Source organism: Charadrius vociferus, unplaced genomic scaffold (assembly GCF_000708025.1).
Source record: "Charadrius vociferus isolate BGI_N301 unplaced genomic scaffold, ASM70802v2 scaffold477, whole genome shotgun sequence".
Lineage (NCBI taxonomy): Eukaryota > Metazoa > Chordata > Aves > Charadriiformes > Charadriidae > Charadrius > Charadrius vociferus.
The window spans coordinates 1,754,004-1,777,526 of NW_009649449.1; the positions used below are offsets into that span (position 1 = coordinate 1,754,004).

At 40.3% G+C, this 23,523-nt stretch overlaps 1 protein-coding gene across 1 annotated transcript in view; it reads left to right on the top strand.

Annotated features, from left to right (window-relative positions):
- RERE (arginine-glutamic acid dipeptide (RE) repeats) overlaps positions 1-23,523 on the top strand; it is a 175,648-nt gene that overhangs the window by 40,917 nt on the left and 111,208 nt on the right. The window contains 3 exon segments of the mRNA XM_009889653.1: positions 12,251-12,356; positions 13,856-13,952; positions 17,560-17,664. Of these exon segments, the coding sequence (XP_009887955.1) occupies positions 12,251-12,356; positions 13,856-13,952; positions 17,560-17,664 (308 nt within the window).

Sequence of the window (23,523 nt, forward strand, 5' to 3'; positions counted from 1 at the left end):
GTTTAAAAACGAAGTATCTTTGTTTCAGAACTCCTTTTCTTGTGGTTCATCTTAGTTGTCTGCATGTTCACACCTGACGTTCAGCACCTGAGAAAAGGTTTTTTTGCTTGTTTCTCTCTCCCAACTTCTCCTTTGAGCATTTTTCTTTTATAGGAGGTAAATACATCCATTTCTCCAGTGTAGTTACTTCTGATTTTAGCATTTTCAATATCTAGCTGTTTCCAGATGAATGGAGGCCATCTTTCTGATCTACAGGTTTTGATTAGATTGCAGCCTTTGGACCTGGTTTGGGGTATATTTATTTAGTACTGATTTACATGTAAGTACAAAGAAAAAATAGGAAGTCTGGTGTTGCTGATTCTAGCTATTGATGTCGCGCCAGACAGCAACAATCTGCGTTCGAAATTCGCTGCATAGTCAGATACAGTCGTATCTTCTGCAACTTGACATTTTTTTAAGCCTGCTGTTTTCTTTTCTTGATGAGCTGCTCTGGTTTGTTTCACATGACTTACCGTCAGGATTATTTTTATTAAGTCTATGTCATGACCCTGTTTATCAGCCAGTGGCTGAACACCCTAATATATGAAGCCCGTGTGTAGAAAACTCATTTTTTTTCTGGATTAAAATGTTAACCTTTTCTATAACGCGGTGTATTAGGTGCAGTTCCTTAGGGGATGTAAATGTTTAAGTGACTGCCCATTTCATAAGCAAATGCTTACATCCTCCCAGAACCCACACAAGGAAACGTTTACTTTCCGGGTGCTTATTTTCCAAATATGCTTTGTTTCCTTATAGGAACAGCATTTGATTATGTGGTAAAATAGCCAAGTCACAGGATCTGGCTGATCAGTCTTTTAGTTTTTTCTTTTCTTTTTAGAATTCTAAAGCCCGGCTTGCTAGCCGAGCCGGCCGGTTTGCAGAGGTGCTTTAATTTTTCCTATCATAAAATTCCCCTGACTATTAGGCAATATTTTACCAGCCATATGACTGTTCAAACTCTGTGCTGGGTTTGCAGAGCAAACTGTCTCCTGATTGTTTTATCCTTCCAGCTCTCGGTATCTCTTTGTTAAAAGGTAAACCCCTTAGTGAGATGTTAAAGAAAATGTGGCCTCTTGATATTTAAAAGGTGAGAAATCTATTTAAACTGTATATGATGGCTTCAAATAGTCCCAGTGCTGTGTGCTGCTTGTTTTAATAGAAGTGATAAATACTGCGGCGGGTGGTGCTCAGCAATTAGATTTGAGCTATATCCTATAAATGACATTTAATGGCCAATGTCAGGCATAGTCTGAATGGTATCTTCATTTCACTGTTGCGTTTCTTTAGGATGATGCTTAAAAAACCTTAATGGAATTTAATTACCAGAGCATATATTCAATGATTAGTTAAATGCATTTGTAATACCATTAGTTGTTAGGTAACTGTTTGCTTATTATGCTTGACACCGAGTGTATTTGATGTACAATGCGTATCGTATGCGGTGCGGCAATAGCAATGCTAATGAGCCCGGGTGTTAAGGAGGGTCGCTATCAATACCGTGTCAGCAGCTTGCTGCCAAATTGGCTTCGCTGGGAAAGGCATAATCTGTAATCAAAGTGGAGTTCGTAGAAGCAGCTAACACGAAGAGATGCTGCGATCAAAAATAGTGCTTATGCTTAGTGCTTTCTCTAGGAGTGATTTTAATTACAGCCTATTAATGAATTCTAACCCCTGTTTGTGTCTTTCGTATAGGGCTTTCTTGACATAGAAATAATGGCTGAGATATGGCATCTCCACTGCTTCATCTGTGATTTTTGTGCAGCAGAGCTGAGCGCGCCGTACATTTGCACCTACAGAAACGCAGTAGCGTTGGGCGTTGTGCAGAAGCTCCAGCAGGAGCGCAGTGCGGGGTTGTATATGGGGGTGGCGTGGGCACGGGGCTCGCTCAAACGGAAACAGCAAGCCTGGCTGGAGCCAACTGTCCGTCCACAGCTGCGGTGCGCATCCGTCCTCCGCTTTCCTCTTGGGCCTTTGCGCAAATGTTCATCTGCACAGGTTTCATCACAGCTATACACACTGAACGGATCGGGACCCACTGGTGTGGAGAGCTGCTCGTGCTCCCCGAGAAGGGAGCGGAAAGCTTTTTGTGCCGCAGAAGCTTCCGTGGGGTGGGAAATGGGTGGACGCGTTGTCTTCTGGCCCTGACAGCTCTAATTAAGCAGGCTTGTTGGTGGGTAGTTGTGCGCTGTAATGGTGTGGTTACTTTATGCTTTTGCTCAGCATAACTGACACCATGAACCACAGATGGGATTCAAAGAACATAAAAGGGAAACGGAGCAGAAAGATACCACAAAGGGATTAAATGAGGTAGTAAGCAATGACCCATAACCTCCATGAAAGATCTTATGATAGTTTTATTTTAAGCCGGTCGGTTTTTAAGCATAACTGCTTTTTTTTTTTACAAGATGAAATTATCTTTTCTCATTTAGAATTGCAGTGAAATTTTAAGGGTATTGTACTTAATTGTATTTCACTGACAGGAAAACAGGTGACTTGCTAGATCTTGGCATGGTAAGCAGCTTTGTTTCTAGTAAAGCCGAAAAGTTTATGCAGTAAATACTACAGTTTGTTTTATGGTCGTGACCTGAAATGAGTAATGTTCTTTCTCCTTGAAAACTGGAATGAGACTGTTTTCAATTCTGTTTTGGGATTGCCCGAAGGTTGAAAGCCTATGAATGTATATATATATTTAATATCTGATATTTGTTGTATTGTGGGATGTAAGCATGCTGTTTCTGATCCTCTGTTTCTGTGTCACCACCAGCTAAAAGTAGGGAAGATGGGATTAATCCTGAGTGTTGTAGGTAAGGAGGAAGTTGCCTTGGGAATTTGGGTAGAAAAGACAAATAACGTGGGCAAAGACTGCGTAGAGTAGTTTCTTGTTTGGTCCCAGTTGACTTCTTTTGTAATCTTATTAAAACCAGAACATGGTGTCAGTTGCTGATCGATCACGTTTTCTGGGGCGTGAATATGAGTGGAATTCCAAAGGAATGAAAAAGATGGATGCTTTTTTTGATACTGAAGGGGAGAATTCCCCCCAGAGCCTGGGTACAAAAGGCTGGGTAGAAGTTGAATGTGTTGAAAACTGTTGTCCTTCGACAGATGGCCAGTGCCCTCATGGCTTCATTTTCAAGTAACCACGTAGTCTCATTTTGACCAATTCTAGTTTGCACTTGTTTTTATATAGTTACACATCCTCTTTTGCACATATAAAAGCACGCCGTTCTGTAACTACTGTAGCTAACTTGGGCCAGTAACTTACCCAGTAGATTTTTTACATACCTCTCTCTGTTTTTCTGTCTCTGTAGAAAGCAGGAGACTTCATGTTAAATTTTAATGGCCCTATGCCTTTAAGAAGCACTGTCAGAGAACAAGATTTTAAATAGTTACCTGTTCTTTAACATAACTGGTAAAGCCTAAACACTCCATTTCAGTTGGCTGTTCCACAGTTGCTTTTCAAAATTTTTTTCAAGATTCAAAAAAAGACTGGCTTAATTTTTATTTGGCGTGTGGCAAGCGTCTTATTAAAGCTATTGTTCCATATAGGGTTAGGTCCTGGAAAAGAATGACTATTTGCCTAACGGTATTTTCACTTGTTCCTTGGGTTTCCTTTTGCTTTCATATGGTGTCTATTCACAGATTGATATCCTGTCGTTGGCACTCCGCATAATCAATGTCAGCCTCTCTGTGTCAAGGGGAACTGCTGACACGCACCCCATGGCACTTCGTTTGGAAGCAAATAATTAGAGGACATTGTTTTGAAAACAGGGAGAAAATAGTAGCAGAAGAAGGGAATAGAGGTGTCTGAAAGAGTTTATCATCCCAATTTGATTCTGGCTGAGAATTACTTGGTCTTTGAGGATGAAGCTATTATCGGTGTGTTGGAGAGGATTATTTTGTCTCTACAGTGCAATTTTAGGAGTGCAGAGCTCCCTTCCTTATTGCTGCCGTTGCTGTGGAGTGAGATTTGGCTGACTAGTGAGGTGCTAATGTGTAACACCTCCCACCTAAAGACCCGAATGGTGCTGTAACCTCTAAATCTGCAGACACTTCCCTCCTTTGGTGGGTGAGTGGCTGCTCTATCTGCAAAAGGCAAAGATCTAATCCAGCAGACTGATTTTACTGGGAAGGGCTGCTGGTGAAGCTAGGTCTAGATACTGGTTACGTTTTTGCTCGAATTATAGCATAACAACTCTTGGGTGATCCAGGGCTGATTTTTGACTGAATTATTTCAGGATGTTTTGGACATCTGGAAAGCAGAAATTGAGGGGAAGGGAAGATTTATGAGTGACACTAAATTAAATTAAGAGCTGGTAGGTAACATTTATTCCGTATTAGTTGATTTTTGTACAAGTGTGGAGGGGAAAACAGCTATGAGGAGCAGAGGGAAGAGAGAAAAATGTGTTCAGATAGCTCCATTTGTTGAGTTTTGTCTCAGAAGCGTGTCTGTTGAAGCATGATGAAATTCAGTGCTAACCTGTGTCCTTATGGGGTGGACTTTACCGCTGAATTCACTAAGGTTCACGTGGTCTTTTAGCACTATTTGTTGCAGTTCCTGATGGATCTTTCCCTAGTTTTCAGTTGCCATAATTATTCTTTGTCTGTCGTATATGCTGTAGAGCTCTCGCCTCGTGCCTGCAATAGCTGTCCCACCAGAACACGTAGTGTTCATGAAATGGCAGCGTCGCAAGTTTTCGTAGTACGGCTCTTCTGGTGATCTGAAGGCTGCAATTTTTTTATTTTTTTTTTTAAGACAGTCTAGCAACTATAATGCCAAACCACCCACACTAGGAGACAACATATGGCAGCTACTGCGAATTACCATGCGGATAAGTAGTGTATCACCTAGTGTTTTTAAAAAGGATAGCTGGATTCTAAGGTTTTGGCTGTCTGGCCATCTCCCCACAACGCACAAAACAGCCTTACAGATAAGGAATCGTGATGTAAGACTAATTTTGGCCATGTTTTGCAATTGTGTAAAGGTGTGGGCAAACAGATGATTGTTTTCTACTTGCACATGTGTATATCGGTATGTACGTAGGCTGAGATTTACAGGTATGTTTATGGGACTTCTGTAGGAACCAACTCTGTCTACAAATAACCTGTCTACACAGTACAATGTTTCCTTCAAGCTTTGTAGAAACTACAGAGGAGATCTAGAACAAGTAATATTCTCAGTAAAACATAGTGGCTTTGAGGAAAAGGACCGTGTTCCTTGTATAGTCGTCCGGACAGCCGTGTCCCTGAAGGTGGAGGGGTGTTCCTGTGCGCATGTCTCAGTGTGAAAGTTTGGGGTTCAGGGGAAGATGAGCGTGATGCTTGTTTTACCTCTCCGAGCTATTTGTACACAAGATTGAAGTAATTTCCAGCACGCTGAGGTGACTTCGTGAATTCCAAAAGGAGTTTCATTTGTTAAACTTGTGAATAAAAGGGGCACGAGAGAAATTCTTGCTGTAAACAATGGCGAAACGTCAAGAGCGAGGCAGAGTGAAAAAAATCCTATATTGTTTTGTCAATAAGTTATGCTTTCTCCTACATAGATCACAGAAATGGGACTTTACCCTGGAAACGGCAATATTTGATACCCCAGGCAGCTTATTCCCAGCTCAGCTCACGCGTCGCTGAATACACCGATCGATTATCCGTGGCGTAACCCAACCGTCTCATTTCCTGCCGGCCATGGCCGCGCTCAATCAACCGCCCGCTCCTTGTGGCCTGCCTCGCACGCCGAGATAAGCCATCAAGGCATGTTACTATTAGAAAAGCTCTTGTAGACGGAGTAGTCATTAGATAAGACTAACAGGTTTAAAGGTTGCAGGCTTTGTGTTGGTTCGGGTTAGGAGGAACCAGAAGGGCTGCAGCCGTGGGCGGTTGGATTTGAGGGGCGGAGAGGATTAAACTACACGTTGCCATATTTAGAGCTCGTATTTTCTTGCTGAATACTGATAGCTCTCACTTTTGACAAAGCTTCTGTGTTTGCAAGAAGTAATTATGTGTTAATACGCGTGCATCTGAATTAAATAATCAAGCTGCAAAAATAACATTCATTTCTAGTAATAACCTCTGTATTTCCAAGCTGGGTTTTCTTGGCTTACAAACAGCTGATCAGGTTTCTTATTTAATTAGAAAACAGCTACAAAAAGATATCCTGAGAACTTGAAATTACATGTGCTATTGCAGAGTGGGAAGAAAAATGATCCTTGCTGGATCTCTTTAGCTCCTGATTTCCAGATAGCTTCATTTGTGTCCCCCCTCTGCTTTTTTTTTAATCCCCAGGGGATCTGGTATGAGTGGTCTTTATTTAATATTCTTTTTCCCTCTTTGAATATTAATAAATGTCAAAAGTGTAAAAATACTTGTACAGTAGCAGAAATACGGACAGCAGTTCAACTGGGGGGGATGCAGCAAGTGGAGCAAATCAAATCTACCACTTGTGTTGGAGTCGGACTAATACTGTGTCATGGAGCGGAATTAGAACTGTTCACGAGAAATGAAATAATCATTTTGGGGGGACAAACAGTGCCCCAAAGGAGTAGGTTAATTTGTAGTGTTAAAAAATAATGTCCACTTGAAAACTGGCTTTGTGAGGCCGGAGCCCCTGTGCTGCAATGCACAAGATGTTTATTTTGAACAGTGGAGTGACTGTTAAAATATTTAACATGTTGCTAAAATAACACAAAGAATTTGGTAGCTTAGAATTAATCACGTGATTGTTGTTCAGGTTTTTTTTTCCTGATAGAAAAATTTCATTGTTGAAAATATGCTTGGAGGGAAAGATGTTCTTCTCCTTCTTTCTGTTTTGCTGTTTGTTTCTTTGAAGTAGCGACTATTCACTGGCTCCAGCGTGCCCATCTGTCATCTGCAGCATTTGGTATATTGTTTCCAAAGCTAGTTGTGATTTAACGTGGTATCTAAATAGGGCAAGTAATGAAGGATGCTGCTTAAATCCCTCTGAGAGAATCTGCAGGACATCTGTGATCATTTGCACAATTTGGTTAGTCATAACCCTGGGAAGAGAATGTGGAATCTCCTAAGATATGAATTGTAATGTGTGGTAACTCTGTTTTCAAGCACGTTCTAACAGAAAACTGGCACCTTGGAATTGTCACAAATACTGTGGAAATCGCTACATTCGTACCTCTAAAGAGAAGATTATTTTTTCCCCTTTTTAAGGGAGAGGCTTATTTTTAAATAGAAGTTGACCAGATGCTTGTGAACTGGGATGCTTTAATCCATTTACAGATTTTATCTAATTCTTGTTGAATGTCCAAAACTGATTCGTGTTCTTTAAAAGGAACAAAAACCAAGCCAGCGGCAACAACAAAACCCCCAATGAGTGCTTTTTGAGTGCTGCAGCAACAGACGCTATTTTCATTTAAGGGGAGAATGAAATTTTGTAGCACAGGGAACCTTTTTGAGCTGACAGAAAGTCACTTTAAAGCACTTGCCATTGCTGTGATTTCTGGCATGTGACTATCTGCAGCTTTTCATATGTAAAGGTGTAAAAAAAAAAAAAAAAAAAAAAAAAAAAAAAAAAAAAAAAAACCTGTATGAACTAGGGGACATTTCTTTTGTGTGCACATGGTTCTAAAATAAATAGTCTACCACAGAAGTTGGCGCCTTGACACCTCTGAGTATAGTCTGCTCTGTAAATGACATACATATTTAGAAAGTTGGCTGACAAAATAGCACGTCTAGGAATGTCTGTGCAACGAAGGATGTAGATGTGAAAAACAAGATTATGACAGACGTTTTATATTTTTAGGGAGACTGAAACTTCAGGTTAAACCCCACAAAATCATGCACGTTGAAGAGTAGATACGAAAACACTTCTCAAGATGAAGCTTTTGCATTAATTGGACAAAAAGCGGCAATCATGGCACAAAGAGGTATTTAGGAAGGAGATTAGATCACCCCCTGCCCAAGACAACCCAAAGGAACCCAAACCCGACTGCTATCAGCAGAGCACAAATGCCAACTTATTAGTACATCAGCATATTTTTGAGTTGCGTCATTGTCCATAGACTTTTCCGTAAAAAGTTACTTGGACATCGTGGTTGTAAATGATGATCTTTGTTGCTGCGTTCCTTCCGTCTGCCGGCGCTAAGTCGTGCCACGTGTGTGCATTCTATGATTCACATGATGAAGAGCAGTCAGCATCGTGGAGCATGTGCTGCTTTCTGTTTTGAAATATATATGCGTCTGATAACTTTTAAAGATATATACATTGGCCGTGATCATCTTTTCCTGTAATTTATAATTCATTTGAAATGCCTAGTTCATAAAACCTAGTTTTTAGAAGTTAAAAGTATAGAAAGTTGGTATGCCAGGGCTTCAAATTGATGCTCGTACACCCCATTTAGATTGATTGTCTATTTTTTTATTACCTGTTTTGGTTCCAGTTCTACCTTCATCTTTTTTTCTCTGCAGTTTTGAAAGATATGTTATTTTTGTTTCTGAAGTGTAATGAAAGAAAAGCTATTTTTCTGTGTTATGAAAACCCCTGTAATTTTTTTTTTTCTTTGTAATCGTCCCCTCTGACGATGCCTCACACCTCCGTAATCAACATAAAGGAGTCGGTACCATTCCCGTTGGCACGTTGCAGAGTGGGGCAATTCATCATTTCCCTGAAAACTTCTTGGATTCAGCCGGCCTCCTGAAACGCAGTCTCATTCCCCGTGTTCCTCCTGACTCTGAGTCTGATTTCAGGGGAGGAAAGGTTGTTCTCTTTCGCTGTGCGGAGTGACTGCTAACCTCTGGGATAAAACACGGTGAAGGGAACACTAAGGCATCCTGAGAACAAAGTTTCAATTCGGGAAATGAGTACCTTCCCATCAAATTAAAATGCCTGAATTAGCAAAGAGCTCTGGACTGTATGTCAATGCTATGCTTTCCTCTTTCCCCTTTCCTAAAGTATGGGGGTTTTGAGTGATGAGGTGATAAAATACTGCAAAACATAATAAATACTTTGCCTGTCTTCACTCTCTGTTAATTCCTTATAAGCTTTTGCGTGAAACCCTGCTGTTCCAGGTTTTTAATGCATTTTGGGGAGCTTGGGCGTTTGCGCTGAGACTTACAGGAGACACAGCAATGAGCAAACACTTCTCTTTGCATTGACTGAACGATGAGGGAGGGTCTTTTGGGAGGAGGGGAGAGAATGAGATGGTCCCTTATGGCAACAAGTGGAAAAACCTCTCTTCTGACCACTAATTTCCTTGATCCCAATGTATCAGAATGCTTTGTAATTGTTGACCTCAACTCCGTGCTGCTAAAAGCCCTGTGCTGTGATATAACAAACTGTGCCAGGGCACATGAGTGGTTGCCCCACCATCTCCTTTACACTCTTGGCTGAATTCAAAATAAAGCTGTGACCTTCCAACTCACGGCTCTATATGATTCCAGGGCAGTGAAAGCATTTGAGAGTTTTGATCCCTCCCTTTTTGTTGTAATATAATCTCAGAGCACACGTACAGAATCACAGAACCTCCTAGGTTGGAAAAGATCACCTAGTCCAATCATTGACCTAACACTGACCAGCCCACCACTAAACCATGTCCCTGAGCACTCTATCTACATGACCCTTAAATCCCTCCAGGGATGGGGACTCCACCACTGCCCTGGGTAACGCGTTCCAGTGCCTCATGACCCCTTCAGTAAAGAAATTCTTCCTAATATCCAATCTAAGCTTCCCTTGGTGCAACTTGAAGCCATTTCCTCTTGTTCTGTCACCTGTAACTTGACAGAACAGGTCGAGTCCCACCTCTCTGCCCCCTCCTTTCAGATGGCTGCGGAGAGCGATAAGGTCTCCCCTCAGCCTCCTCTTCTCCAGGCTGAACACCCCCAGTTCCCTCAGCCGCTCCTCATCAGACGTGTGCTCCAGACCCCTCACCAGTTTCGTTGTCCTTCTCTGGACACACTCCAGCACCTCAATATCCTTCTTGTGGTCAGGGGCCCAAAACTGAAGCGCAAGGTATATACCGTCACCCGAGTTCTTCCTGCAGAGCTGTCCCCTCGTAGCAGTCGCTGTAAGGTTATGTATGAAGTTGTATCCATTCATTCCTCACTTGCTGCCTTTCTTCTCTCTTCTCTTTGCCAAGATACAGTGACTTTATTCCTTTCCTCAGCTCTCTCCTTGAGCTGCTGGTGGTTATTCAGGCCTTTGAGGGTTTGGTTTGTAGGGCAGAGCCCCATCCATCCCTGGCAGAGCACAGCACAGGTTTCTACTCCTCCTCCTCCTCCCACCAATCCAATTCTGGATTTTGTAATCCTCTGTGATGGTTGCATAGTGTGCTTACGCCTCCTTTACCGTGCTGCTTGAGTGTTGTGCTGTTTGAAGGACACCCGACTTCAGTGGCACCAACCAAGAAAATGGCAGCATCAGCTTTCGGTGCTTGTTGTACACTGTCTGTACGTACAAGGGAGTAGTTTTTGCACCAAAGTGATGCTTTCAGAGTGTGCTCTCAGGGCTTTGTGTGACACGAGGGATGCTTTCTCCTCACAACTAAGAAACGCAAAGAGAATTTGCAGAGAAATGTTGGGTTAATGTTTCCCGCCGTTGGTGCATGCAGTCCTTGTTAGCCCTAATAGAATTTATGAACTCTTAGCAAGGGGGTAACAACACATTTACTTGCCTTTTATTTTTTCTTTTTTTTTTGTCTTGAGAATTCAGAGAGACTATTCATAGAGACTGTGATGCGCAGAACTTTATTTCAGGAGAACAAGAAGGTCTGCAACCAACTTTTTTGAACACCTGGCAACAGAAATCAGTGTTGCCGCTCAGACTTTGTCCTTTTTGGGGGGGTTTAATGCATTAGAAAAGCTTGTTGTCTTTGCAAAGGTGTGTGGGTTTGGTGGTGTTTTGTTTTTTTTTTAATGTGGGTTTTTTTTGGTGGTGTGTGTTTTTTGTTTTGTGTTTTGTTTTGTTTTTTAATGTAGGTTCCGGTTTCTCCTGTAGAGCACAAATACGCTTAGTATGTTCTTGAATGGTTTTTGAGGCATTCAGGACATAGAGCACATGTGGTAGTGGTGGATTAGGTAAACTTTTTTCTGGCACAATGCTGCCACTAGCAGTTTTTTTGTGGTATTACATGTGTTTTTAATCAAAGGCTTCAAGAAGTGCAGTTAATGGAAAGGTTTTGATGGTGTTTATTAAGCAGAAAGGGTGGAAATCGCTGTAACAACCGGGTCGATGTGAACGGGAGAGGCGATAAGAACTTTCTGGTCCAGTAACCTGTGATTTCATTTGTAAATGTAAATGTTTTACGCGCAGTCTTAGAAGGGGCTGGAGAACCGGGGTCAGAAAAAACAAACGGTGCTCTCGGTTGCCTCATGCCAAAAGAATGTTCGTTTCCCTTTAGACCTTCCTCTGTTTCTGCAAGTGGTTGGGAGCAGTGGGAAGAGTTGGCTGCCAATGGGTTCAAAGATAAACTGCAGCAGAGAGGCTGTAATAACTTCATCTAAAAATTCTCTTTTTAAGTGGTGTTTATGCTTCAGTTTCCCTCTAAGAAGGAACAAACTGGTAGCTGGATTCTCAAATGAAAAAACGCTGAGGATGGTTTTCTGTAAATTTTGCTGTTGGTTTTGTGAGGTACATGAGGAGTCGGAGCCTGTAATTGGGATTGAAGTGCAGCATCCTGTTCTTTTGTGTAACGGAGTGTAGTAAAGAACATATTCAATTACGTCTGAATCCATCTGTCCTTGGGGAGGGGCGGGGGGGGGATCTGGTATCTCTTGGTTACAACTGTTAGTGGTTGCATTGAGTTATTTTGCTATTGGTATTCTTTTTTTTTTTCTGAATTATGTTGCTATCATTGTTTTTTGTTTGTTTCTTATTTTTTTTTTAATGTTTGGCCATAAATACTCCTTGTTTGTAGAAATTAGCAGGCTAAGATCATATTGCATGAGGCTGAAAATGCCAATCCTTTTGTGATCCCTGCCTCTTCTTTCCTTGCGTTAGTTTTTTGGAGGGCATAGGTCAGATATACAGAGAGCGAGCTGCACGATGGTGCAGTGGGTTCTTGTTGCCTTTGTCTAGTTTGAAAGTCAATTTACCACATTGCCATTGTTTCATTGTTGTAGAAATACGTTTTCCTCCCTTTTGGGTCTTACCTCAGGTTTTCTTCAGTGTGAAAACAGATTCTATACTTTAGAAGATTGTGTCAGATGTGGTCTGATTTCCTTTTTAGTAATGCCTTTAGACCTTCTTTTTCAGAGTAAACGGGACCACCTCCTTATGAATGTCAAATGGTACTATCGCCAGTCTGAAGTCCCAGATTCAGTCTATCAGCATTTGGTTCAGGACAGACACAACGAGAACGGTAAGTTCGGCTCTGTAGAGCAAAGCCGCCTTTACTTGTGCTCTGAATTGTAAGTTTTAACAGCTGAGAAAGCAAGAACCCTTTTGCATGGGGATGCGAAGCCAGGACAGCTGATGGAAACAGTGCGTTAGAAGATGGATGACAGTGTTTCTTACCCTCCCTGTTTGTTCAAACTAGTGCATGTCCTGTAGCCATAGCTATAATCAGATGTGTTCAGGTATGGTTTAAATACTGCGCTGTATTACACTAGTGCCTTAAGAGAGAATAGAAAACAAAAAAAAACCTTGAGTCCTTTGTAGGCCTCCTGGACAGCGTACTAATACCCAACTGGCTGAAGACCAAGTTGTCTGAAGAAATTGTGAATCTTTTCTATTTTTTGGTGATTCTGCCATAGTGTCATGAGAACTAAGTTTTTTACATTCATGCTGCCTTGCACGTATGAATGCTCACTGTGATTAATATTGCAGTAAGTGATGTAACTGAAACACTCGTAGCTGAGTGCCCCCCTTTTCTCTTTGTAAAACCAAGCGTGATCTTGGGTTTAACAGAAGCAGAAGAAACTTTAGTGTCTATTCCAGGGCCATTTATCTCCTGCCTCTAGGGGAGACATAACATTTGCTTCTGTTCTTACCAGGGAGTTTCCTTGAGGCAACTGTTAAAATTCTGAAGATACTCCAAGGTGAATTGTGATGATAAAAGTTGATGCTTGAAATACGGAGCGCAGCAACTTTTTGGTGCATGAGAGTACAAAGTTGAGCAGACGTTCTCCTTTGTGCAGGCGTTAAGGACATTCTGCGTGTACATTTAGCAAAAGCTGTGCAAATGTAATGTTTCTCTTACTAATTTATTTTAAACTGCTAACAATGGGGTTATAGGCACAGCGTCAAAAAGTGAGCATTTTTGATAACATGGCTGCTTTTTTAGGTCACACTTCTGTGCATGTATTTTTGTGTGTTTTTCAAAGGTGTAGTAAGTCGTGGAAAAAGTTGTCTTCCAGTATTTCGTTAACACTGAGAATTTTCTGTATTTGAATGTGAATATCCATATTTATCTCAAAGCCAGAGCACTAAGTTGTTGGTACTGTCGAGATTTTGTAGAAGATTTGACATTAAATATGCAAAACAACCAAAACCTTAACCTGGAGACCAGAAGTCAGTGACATTAATTTGCCTAATTCCTTTCACCGAGGACTGACCACTTGTAGTGGCCAGTGGGTAAGATGTATCATCCAGTACTCCTGAAAGCTCCTTCCCTTCAGCAGTTCTGAAATACGGCAATGGAGAATTCATGTGTAAAAATGGGTGTTGCATTATTTCCATACCTTACAGGCCACATAAACAATCTGAATGTTTGTCATTTTAACACTGAGGAGTGTGTATCTAAGAAACCTCCTCAAACTTTAACCTGTAAAACATCCCTGAAAATGGCAATAGCGGATGCTTTCAGACTACAGCTAATGTGTTGGTGGTTTTTTTGTTTGTGTTTTTGCTTCCTGGCAGACTCTGGACGAGAGCTTGTTATTACAGACCCAGTTATCAAGAATCGAGAGCTCTTCATTTCAGATTATGTTGACACTTACCACGCTGCTGCCCTCAGGTGAGTTACGGAGGATGCGGTTCCGCTCTCAGAGCTGGATGAGAAAAACCTTATTGAGAGAGGTGCTTTTTCTGGTTTTGTGTGGGCATCATTAGCGTACTGCTCAGCTTTCTCCTCATCTCCTCCAGTAATTAACTTGCGTTATCTGTTCTCATTCAAAAAGGAGCTGTGTAATTCTACAATCTCATTTTAATCTCAGTTAATCAATGTTGCTCAGAAGATATTGTTTCCCATCCTTGCCAATTTAGGTTATTGCTAGTTCCCGCAGAAATACTGCCCTTCCTTCCTCCATGTTTGATTTCACTATTAACAATAGCGTCTCCTGGTAAAGTGACTGTTAGTATGTTGCCCTGATTAAATTGCGTTAAAGGCTTTTTCTCTGAGGCACTTGGCATTGTTGCAGCTCAGCTGAGAGCTCCATTAAAAACTAGCTGCACAGACAGGAGTAATGGGCCCCGGTATTGTTCTCTGTGCTATCTGCCCTTCCCTGGAGGTTGCTGCTCTCTTTACTCGCTAAGTTTTTAACTGAAGTGGCTAACCTTTGTCTAGGCTGAGGGGACACACCATTACTTAAAAATGTTTTCAAATAGAAACAGCGAAGCATTATTTTTCAGCAGATTTTCAGCATGCCAAACGTGCATGGATATTGTCAAAATGCAAATTGAATAATCTCCCTGATAATAATGCTCAGATGGTGTTTCACTAGAACCATCTGGAGACTTTTTTTTTTTGTTCAGAGTCGCTTTGCTGAAGCCACTTACTTCAAGACAAACTAGCTGTGACTTCTGTCATAAGGGTGGGAAGAAGTCTTTGATTTATGTATTAGACTTTTTTATAAACTCAGAAAATTCCAGTGGTGTACCATAATCTCATGAAATTCCACAGTGCCTTTTCTGAGTTGCAGAAGGTCGCCTTCCAATTTTAAACCGGCATGCTTAGAAGCAAGCTAGCAGGAGGTTGGCTGTCTTGATGGAACCAATCTTGGAAATCTGTCTGCTTAAATAGAGAGAAACTGAACTGCATGTATGGAATTTTCCCTGGCAGTATTTTAACTTCTCGTCTACATCCTTTCCGTTTTCTTCTTTAAAGAAAAGATAAAAATGGAAAGATAAAAATGGAATATATGTGCATACCAAGCAAACTTGAAAAATAACCTTCTCTTCTCCCCTTCTAAAAAGAGCGGAGGCTGCTGAAAGACCAAACCCATCAACTTCCTCAACCTGTCTTGTGTCTCATCTGCCTTCTTTTTGTTGGGAAGTGCATACCATGGGCACCTTACAGATCGCTCTCTCTTGTTTCTCTTTGTTGGCATATGGTTTCACTGTTGTTTTGTTGTGTTCTGCCTCGTTCATACTTTTGATAATTCTTACAGGCTTGTAGATGGTATCTAAAGATGCTGATAATGGAGAGTATACTTCCGCAGGATCAACATTATGTTTTTGCTGATTCTTTTCTAGCAAATTGTGATTAATACACATCAGTAACTTTCAGTGTAGAAGACGAACATAAGGGTAATAGCACATGATGTTCTTACAGTTTGAGAACATAGAGTGGCAGAATGAATTGTGATGCATGAAAGGAGTGTTAACACAACATTCTAATTTATTATAGTATGAGATTTTTTTCTCTGCCCAAATGGCTCTGGTCACACAATGAATTGATGACAAACTGGGAAATCAGTGATTGTAACGACTAATCTTCTGCTCTAACCAGTGGAAGAATTTAGCTAGGGGATACTTGTTGGATCCTTGTGGAAGCGTGTAATGAAAGTTATGTCCTTTTTACCTATATGGTAAATCTTTGTGGTAATACGTAGTGCTATTTGTCTGAAATGCTGTGAACAAGAGGTACTGGTTCATGAATACAGACAATACAAGCTTCTCTGGAAAACGCTTATTAACCGGCAGGTAAATTGTTGAAAGGACAATAAATCTTGTTCCCCCAAATACTTCTAAAATGTGAACTTAATGTGAAATATCAAAACAAATACCCCTTCTCATTTTCTTTCTTTCTGAATGACTAGACTAGGAAACTAGTTTCAGCCACCAGGGATAAAATAAATATTAGTGAACAAGTTTGTCTTTCAGTGTTTCTGTGTGACATCTCAATTATGGACCTTGTTAATGTTTTGTTGCAACCTGGCACGACCTGTGTGAAATCCAGTGTTGACTGAGAATTAGGCAATCATAGGGCCAGTTATGGACCCTCAGCTCGCAGGATAGCCGTACTGATTTTGTCTTAGAGCAGTCGGTAACTTTATTCATCCTTCATCCTTTGGGTGTGTTTTTTCCTCACCTGTAGTAGTTGATGTTGTATGTCAGAGAACTCGCGGTCCAAGGCAAAGTTCTCGGCGGGTGTTGATTGGTAAGCCTTTTTCAAGTGCTTTACCATGAAAAGATTAGGAAGGGAGGCAAGTTTAGTATTTCGACTTTCTCGTGCATTTTTTCAAGTATGCAGCGATTTTAAGCTCTGCTGAGAAGACTAGGCAAGCAGATCCGGTGTTATTCCAGGCAAAATAATTCTTCTTCTTGGTGTACTGGTGGCAAAAGCGCTTTTCATTCAATTTTAACCAAGACTGGCAAACCTTTTTACAATGCTAAATAAGCCCCGTAGCAGCTTATTTATAGCAGCAAATACTATTCAGTAAATACAAGGGGAAGAGATGCTATCTGTGTTAATACTGGAAAGCTTGACGTACTGAAAAAGAGGAAAATCTTGTGCTTTGTTTATGGCCTTGAATCAGGTTTAGATAAAAAGCACTAACTCGGGCTGTCTGGCCCGTTTGTCTCTGCCCGCTTCTGGTCGGATTTACTTGGCGGCAGTGAACCGCAGCGCATTGACTGACAAAACAGGAGCAGCTGTTGAACAGTCCAACAAAGCCTTGAGGAGATGGGATGCCACTTCTTACAGCTAGTCTTCATGCTCATCCTTAAGGATAATGACTTCATCAACAACCTATATTAAAAAAGTTATTAACAATCTGTCGCAGAACAAGCTAATAAATCCTCTTTCTTCTTTTATCTCTCCTCTTTTTTTTTTCTTCAAAAAAATATCTGTGTGTTTTACTCTTAAACATGAAAATGGAAGAAACGTGTGTTTGGAATTTGCATTGTTAGGATTGCAGTCCTGTTAAAACCAGCATAGCTTTGCTTTTTATTTGGAAGTGTTATTAAACTAAAATTTTATTTGGTTTTCTAAATAAAAAGCTGACTTCCCAAATAATATGAATAGCAGAACTTTTGAAGCTTCCTTACAGATGTAATAGGACTGTAAAAACTTTAAGGCAGACATTTTCAGGATTGTATTTCTAGATATTGTTCGTTAGTCTGATTAAATTTGGGCGCCTCAGGATTGTGTGCTGGCGGAATGAGAATTCATGAATGTTTTTAGAACACCATCTGAGTCATTGTAACTGAATTTTTTTCCATTTCCACCATGGGAAGAATCTGCATGGTTATTTGTTGCAGCAGGCTTATATTTATGAAGTTTTAGACCTTTATGAGAACACAAGGATGTCTGTGGCTTGTACACAGATTGCAGTGGCACTTAGTTAAAATAGCTGTTATTCAAGATAGAATTCTAATACCATTTTCCCTCTTTCTTTCAGAGGGAAGTGTAACATCTCCCATTTCTCTGACATATTTGCTGCTAGAGAGTTTAAAGCCCGAGTGGATTCATTTTTCTACATACTGGGCTATAATCCAGAGACAAGGTAAGTGAAGTGACTTTTAAAGGCAAGCTTTACCCTTGATCTGAGCCTCTAGGAACAGGAGAACTACTCAAGGGAAGACGAGTTAAAATCAAGAATGTGATGCTGATAGGAGGGTGGGATGGAAGGGAACCCGAGGGAGACGCTACATCGTCCTGCTGAGTGTATGTATAGGAGAAAAATTAACAGTAGATAACAAAACAATTGTGGAGTGAGTCATGACACCCGGTTGCATCTCTGGGAAAATAATGTACTGCTTCAAAACAGGTTTTTAGAACTGTGAAATTTTTTTAAAGGTTGCAAACACTAGCAGGAATTCTTAGCTATCTCATTGGCTAAATGCACACCCCTGAAAATACTTTAAAAAATACGTTCACATCTTCTAGTAAGCAATATTGAAACACACACTTTTAAGAAATCAAATTGGAAGGTTTTAAGTGAGGAAATTCATCCTTTCATGTGAAAATACTCATGTAGGGTCCCACATCAACAGTTCCTAGTTTATGCTTCACTGGCCTGGAGCAAATTAGAGGTACAGAAAGAACTTTTGGGGGGAATTAATACATATTTGAAGAAAGTATGTTCAGCATGCTCTTTCATTTCACAGTTCTTTCAATCTGTCTGGGAGTTGTCCAACTGATGTTTATCAGCTGTGTTTGGAAAGCAAAGCTGATACTAGGCTGTACCTTCATTATTTTTCAGGTCTAAACCCTAACTCCTTTTTTTTTTCTTTTTTTTTGTTTATGTAGTTTTGTAAACACAGAGAATGCCTTACAAGTACCAGCCTTTAAGAGTTTGTTGTCTAGGGGCATATTTCCATGAGCACTTGAGTAAAAGATTAATAATGCGTAACAGGGCGCAGTGGGGTCTGTGCCGACTGGAAGTTGTATTGTCTCTTTCAATGCAGAAAGCGTAATGAGCTTGTGGACCTGGATTTCTAGGGATATTGTTGACAAAAGTATTCTTTTTAAGTGGGGATTTGATAGGCATATAAATAATAAATATTTGAACTGTTACATTGTAGATTTGCTGTTTGTAATGCAGATATGAATCTTTATGCTTCGGGGCATAGCCAACCACTAACTGCTTGCAGTTAGGAAGAAACTCCCTGTGTGGGCATATTATTGTGTAATTGCCTATTTATGAGGCTTCCTGTACCTTGCTCTGAAGTGTCTTAAGCTCTCCATATGTCTGAGACAGGGTATGGGACGAGGTAAGCTGCCTTCATCGATGAAGTTCACATTCACAGCAGGCGTTGTCTGTGAAGTCCCTGGGAGGTGATGGTGCTGGAGTATGGTGCTGAGCTCTGGGCATGAAATCCTACAATATTTTAAAATACAGTATGTTAAATGTTTTTGTAACATCGCTTGTGGTTTGTTTTTTTTGGAGCAGTCCAGCAAGTTGAGGCATTTATGAAGTTTATTGTGATACAGCTCTCTGATACACAGCACCGTGCTTTGCCCCTATATTTAACTTTGTCACTTTTCTTCAATGCATTTTAGTTTTGAGGGTGTGAATGCTAAATGAACTATTTGTATTAATGTTCAAGTTCTGTGTTTAATGGACGCTCTCTCTTATGAAATGCCATTTGCGCGAGTTGTCAGTGCAGTTTTAAACCTACTTTCTGCGTGGAAGTAGCTGTTAATTCTTCCAGCTATTAGAAAATAACTGAGCCTGAAAAGATCAATGAAGTGACAAAGCATAGCACTTAGTGATCAGCTAATTACTCAGACTAGCCAGCTCTCCAAATGTAGGTTTTTCTTCATTTGGTTGCAGCCAGGGTTGTTTTGGTTTTTTTTTTTTTTTTTTTAATCTAGCTCTTCAGTTCTGCATTTTGTCTTGGAACTGGGGGGAGGTTTAGAAAAAGGACCTGAGTTTAGGTTGCTTGATTATTTTTTTGACCTGTGTGTTTGCTACGGCTTTATAATGCGTGCTTGTTTGAATACCTAATTCTAGGTTTATTTTGCTTTTGGAAGTAAAAGTATTGTAGCCCACATTCCAGGATGACCTGTTGGTGGTTTGTCTATGAAAACAAAACTTCATCTTGATCTGCTTTTCTAATGCAGTGTTTCGTTTCACATAGAAAGGCTGGAAAATGTTCATGGTAGCTTGAAGTAACAGCGTGTTGTAGATAATGTGCCAAATGCTGCAGTCTGACCTCCTCAACTGACTTGTCGAAATGTGTGATGGGATACATTCTTAGACTAAACAAGCCTGAGCTGTGGATTGCATCTACAAAGATACATTTATGTTGAATGATTTTTATTTTGTGTTCAGTGTAAGATGCTTATATACTTCTCTAGGAGTCTCAAATGCAGCTCGGTGTGGTGGGAATCTGTCTATTTTTCTGTTTTCATGTGTTCTATTTGCAAAACAACCTGCTAAAATCCCAGACCTCCCAAACTGTCCAAAACACTGGTGGATGTGCAGTAAGAAGCCCGTTTGTTGTAGGAACACACAGTGCTAAAGGAAAGTAAGCCTTGTCCTTTCTTTTCTATTTCAAAGGTCTCTGACTCTAGGTTCGGCTTGGCAAATACCAACCATGATCCGGTTGTTGGTCATTCTGTGGTCTGGAAGTGGTAAACCTGTGCGTTTTGGCGTAACTTTTTTCTTTTCAGTGTCTATCAAGCTCTCTTGCTTTGGTTTTTTTTGTTTGTTTTTGTTTTTTCTAGAGTTTGGTAAAAGATTACCTGCTATATTTCAGTAATTCTCATGTCAGTGAGAAAAATTTAATTGTGGAATAAAACCCTAGACTAATGTTAAAGCGAGAGGCTGGGTGTTATCACCTTGAATGGAGCGTTAATCAAGCTAGTAAGTAGACCTGAAATACGTTCCTAGTGCTCAAGAGCGTGGAATACATCTGCTAAACTTGTATAGCCAGCTAGGAAAGAAAATTCGTTTTATGCTAAGTACTTTAAAATAATTAATTTCATGTCTCTTCAGAGAAGTGACTGCGCCGACACTGACTAATTCCACTAACATGGAATTCTACTCAAACTTCTGGGTTCCCCAAAAGGCCAGATGAGACCAGTGCTTTGTCAAAGAAGAAATGTCAGGTGAATTGTATGCGCCCTGAAATTAGTTTAGAAGTGTTTCAAAGTGTATAGAATTATAGTCAAGAAGCATCAACGGATAAAGTAAAACAGACCTGATGTACCACTTCAGAAAATCGGTGATGGCACCAGCTTGAGTTAAACCGTTGGTTTTGGCATTTGAGTCAGAAATCAGCTCTGCCTGTTAAAAAGAAATGCGCAGCCAGGCTTGGGAGCGCTGTTGAACAGTGCCGCTTGGCCTCAGACGGCTCTTTTTCACCAGCTCCCATCCGACCACTCAGTTACTACAACTCCGGTTCTTACTCCAGCTGCAGTACGGTGCCACATGTAGCTCGTTCTGGCAAGAACTTCTTCCAGTCCTTCCTTTTGTACTCTGCCATCCCATATGGACTCACTGAGACGACTTTGAACACTCTCTCTCAAGGTTGCAGGCATGCCAACTGCCACTATCGCTACTGGCCTGGTTTTGTGGCGTACTGGTGTGTACTGGGCAATCAGTTCTTTGATCTCAGGAGTACATAAGTACATTCTGAAGTTTCATCTGACACTGACATCTGTAAGTATACAGAGATTTAAATGCTCCTGAATTTTTACTTGCAACTAGAAGTAATCAGATATTATTCTACAGTTTTCATGGCCACGAATCACAATTATTTTTTCCACAACATTGCTTTGCATTGTAGAACAAAATAATACCAAACATTTGAGGCATGGGTGAATTTTCTGAATGGATCTTTTGGGAAGACAAGGATCTTGTCTGTGGTTTTATTCCACAACATTTGCTTTTCCTTTATTTTTAACCTTTTTCTTCTGAAGTGTTCTTGTTGGGGGGTGTTGTGAGCTAAATGAGTGTTGTGGTGTCTCCAAGAGGAGTGTTCCCAAGAGTGAAATTCAAAGTGACTTGTGTTTTCTTCTTCTTGTCCTTCATGGCTTCCTATTTCCTGTTGAAAGTCTGATTTTTTTTTTCTTTTGTTTTTTTTTTTAATTTTCTTCTTTTTTATTTCCACCCTCCCGCTCCCCTTTCTATGGAAAGCATAGTGGGTGGAGTACAAGTTTCAGGTCTAGAAACAGGTAAGAATAGTGTATATTCTTACCAAGTCAAGAAGCCAGTGTGGAGTTGTGTGTAAGTAGGATTTTCAAAGCTTCCTCTTAATATTGCGCTCCTTTGTAAAAAATTTGTAGTTGAATGATAAGCTGATATCTGCAATCAAAATGAGAACTAGGGCTAAAGAAGTTTGCAGAGCTCTGTTTTGCTATTTTGATCCTTTTGGTTAATTTTTAGCAATCAGAATATTTTGATTCTAGGCTTATTATAGGGCCTGGGGCAGTGATAGCGGGTGAAATGATCATAAAGGGTTTTAAATGTATCCATCCTTATGTCGCAAATCAGAGCACTAAAATGAGTTCATACTATGCTTACACTTAGTAGAACACTGACAGTTTGTGGTGTACTTTGTTTAAACAAGACAATTCCTACAGCGTATTGTCAGTCCAATTTTGTTGTTTTTTTAAATAGGTTTAGCAATTTTAAATACAATCAGGAATCCTCCTGATGGGGGAAATCGGGGACTGTTTGCATGGTATGCCCATGGGATGTTAAATAGATGGCTTTGGTATGTCTTATTAAATTATAGTAAAGTTGTTTTATCTCACTGTTGTCTAATATTCCCAGGAAAGAATTATGGAAGATGCTGAGCACCCTCAGTGCATGTCAGTAGATCCTGTCATGCATTGAAATGCCTTCCAGTTGATTCCTTTCAAACAAACAGACAAAAAAAAACCCTCCCCAAAACGCTGTATTTGGATAAATGGATATATAACTTTCTTGAGTTGTTCTTTCTGGGTGATATCACACTTGTTAATATCATCTGGAATACATTATTTCTATGTATTCATATCTCAATTTTATCTGGACTGGAGGGTGGCATAAAAGCTGAGAACTTTTTCTCAAGTTCATGTTGAGAACTTGAGGGGAAAAACCCCAACCAGAACAAAAACAATGAAAAAAATCCAGAAATAGATTTCAGCTGTAGTTGAAATGAGGACTCAATACATTTGGCCTCATAAGTGTTCTTACTTAAAAGTGGTCAGCTGGTAAAGACTGTGCACCACATTTGGAGTTGTTACCTTTTTCTATTTGGAGTCGTTATCTTTTTCTGGTCTGTAGTTTGGGAAAATTTGGTCAGTCTTTGCAACGGAAGTGAGCTGAGAGAATGTTACAGTGGGTTTCTCTTTTCTTTCTTTTTTTTTTTTTTTTTAAGCACTTCCTAAAACTTCGTTGTGTTTCTGGGAGTTTTAAAACCATAGCCTAGTATAGCTTAGAATTTTAAAAATAATTTAAGAACTTTGATCAGTTGGTTGTGTTTCTTTTTAATTTTTTTTAACAGGCATGTTCCCATTTTAGGGAATGGCTCCTTCAGATTATGAATGAGCTTTGGTAGCATCAAATAGTTTCAGCAGAGCTGTGGTAGCTGAAATGTTCAAATTACTGAATGTTTGAATTATTATTGTGGGTTCATTGGTGGAGCCAGACTATGTTGGTGAAGGCTCCCAAGAAGGGGGTGGGAGGTAATGTAATATGGGCAGCAAGAAAGGTGTACCCACCTATGATATAACAAAATTTTCTTGCTGGATTGTTGTAAAAGAGAGAAAATTTGGGATTGTTCTGTGGCCTGATCTCTTTTGCTTAGCCTGTTTCTGCTTTTTAAAATGCAAAGTTTGAGAAACTTTTTATCCTTCTCTAGCCTCGCCGTAAATTCAGGCATCTCAGGTGCTCTAAAATGGAGGCAGAAAAACTAATTACAGCATT